The 1,039-nt window shown below is 37.2% G+C and overlaps 1 protein-coding gene across 1 annotated transcript; it reads right to left on the minus strand.

Moving 5' to 3' along the window:
- Positions 1-991, minus strand: LOC118750488 (KH domain-containing, RNA-binding, signal transduction-associated protein 3-like; the record flags this gene model as incomplete). The annotated part of the gene is given in 4 exon segments (XM_036485205.1): positions 1-51; positions 105-448; positions 523-644; positions 701-991. Coding segments are annotated over 4 exon segments (677 nt in total), but the record flags the coding sequence as incomplete, so codon positions are not given.
- Positions 992-1,039: the final 48 nt, after the last annotated feature.

Below are 1,039 nucleotides of genomic sequence, written 5' to 3' on the forward strand. Positions count from 1 at the left end.
AAAAATTTGTATGAACTCGGCCCGGCAGCCATCCTCTTTTCATGAATAGACCTAAAAAAATTTTCCATGTGAACGTTTCAAAAATTAGAGAAATGTAAAATTACTTCGTGTACTGTTTAGCCGACTTGGGGTCTATTTCCATTAGTTCCAACAGCTGCTCATGTGAAACGTCATCATTCTTATCTGGTACTAGGTATTTACGTATTTCTGCCAAAGCATAGGCAATTCGTGCGTAACATTCCGCAGGTGGTGCTATAGTACTGATTTCTACAAACAAACTCTTGTGCAAATGTGTAAATCGAGGATCTCCGGACTCACGCATCTCCTCCTCCTTTGCACGATCTCTTATGGAATTTCGGCCCTTTATAACAATTTTACATTGAGTTTCCTCCTGTAAGCGGCGAAGTGAATTACCCTTAGGTCCAAGAATTTTTCCAGTAAAGTTAAACTGTGTGAAAGTTTAAGTTGCGTATATTATTTGATTTTCTAGTTAAGATTAAAGTTTGTTGAAAAACGTATCACCTTAGGAAATTGTTTAACAGGCACGAAAACTTTCTGCGTAACTTTTATTGGCTTTTGTTGGTACACATCCGCATAAAACTCTCTGCCGGGCACTCGTCCAGTAGAATAAACACGTTCAAAGGCTAAAGTAATAATAATAATAATAAGTTTTGTTACGAAACAGCTTTGCTAAATTCACCTTCATCAATTAACAAAGCACACAAAGGAAACTCAGCACCAAGCCGTTCTCGCTCCTCGTTGAGGTCAGCTAGAAATTTTTGCGCAAAATTATTAATGCGAGGTGTCTCAGTTTCTTCGTCTTTAGGTGCACCGGTTGCTACATTTAAATGTTCGGCCATTTCTACTTTCAAGTATTATTTATTTAAGATTTTCTGATTTTACTCTGGAATCTGCTCTGTTAAATATGATAAAAGAAATGGCTGAATGCTTGCTGCGGAAGGATGTTTATGGAAAAAGAATGTAACCAATTTAAAATCAATGGAAGAGTGATGCCATATTGTGTTTCCTTCCACAGAGA

This window comes from Rhagoletis pomonella, unplaced genomic scaffold (genome assembly GCF_013731165.1).
Source record: "Rhagoletis pomonella isolate Grant_MI unplaced genomic scaffold, Rhpom_1.0 Rhpom_scaffold_00001, whole genome shotgun sequence".
Taxonomy (NCBI): domain Eukaryota; kingdom Metazoa; phylum Arthropoda; class Insecta; order Diptera; family Tephritidae; genus Rhagoletis; species Rhagoletis pomonella.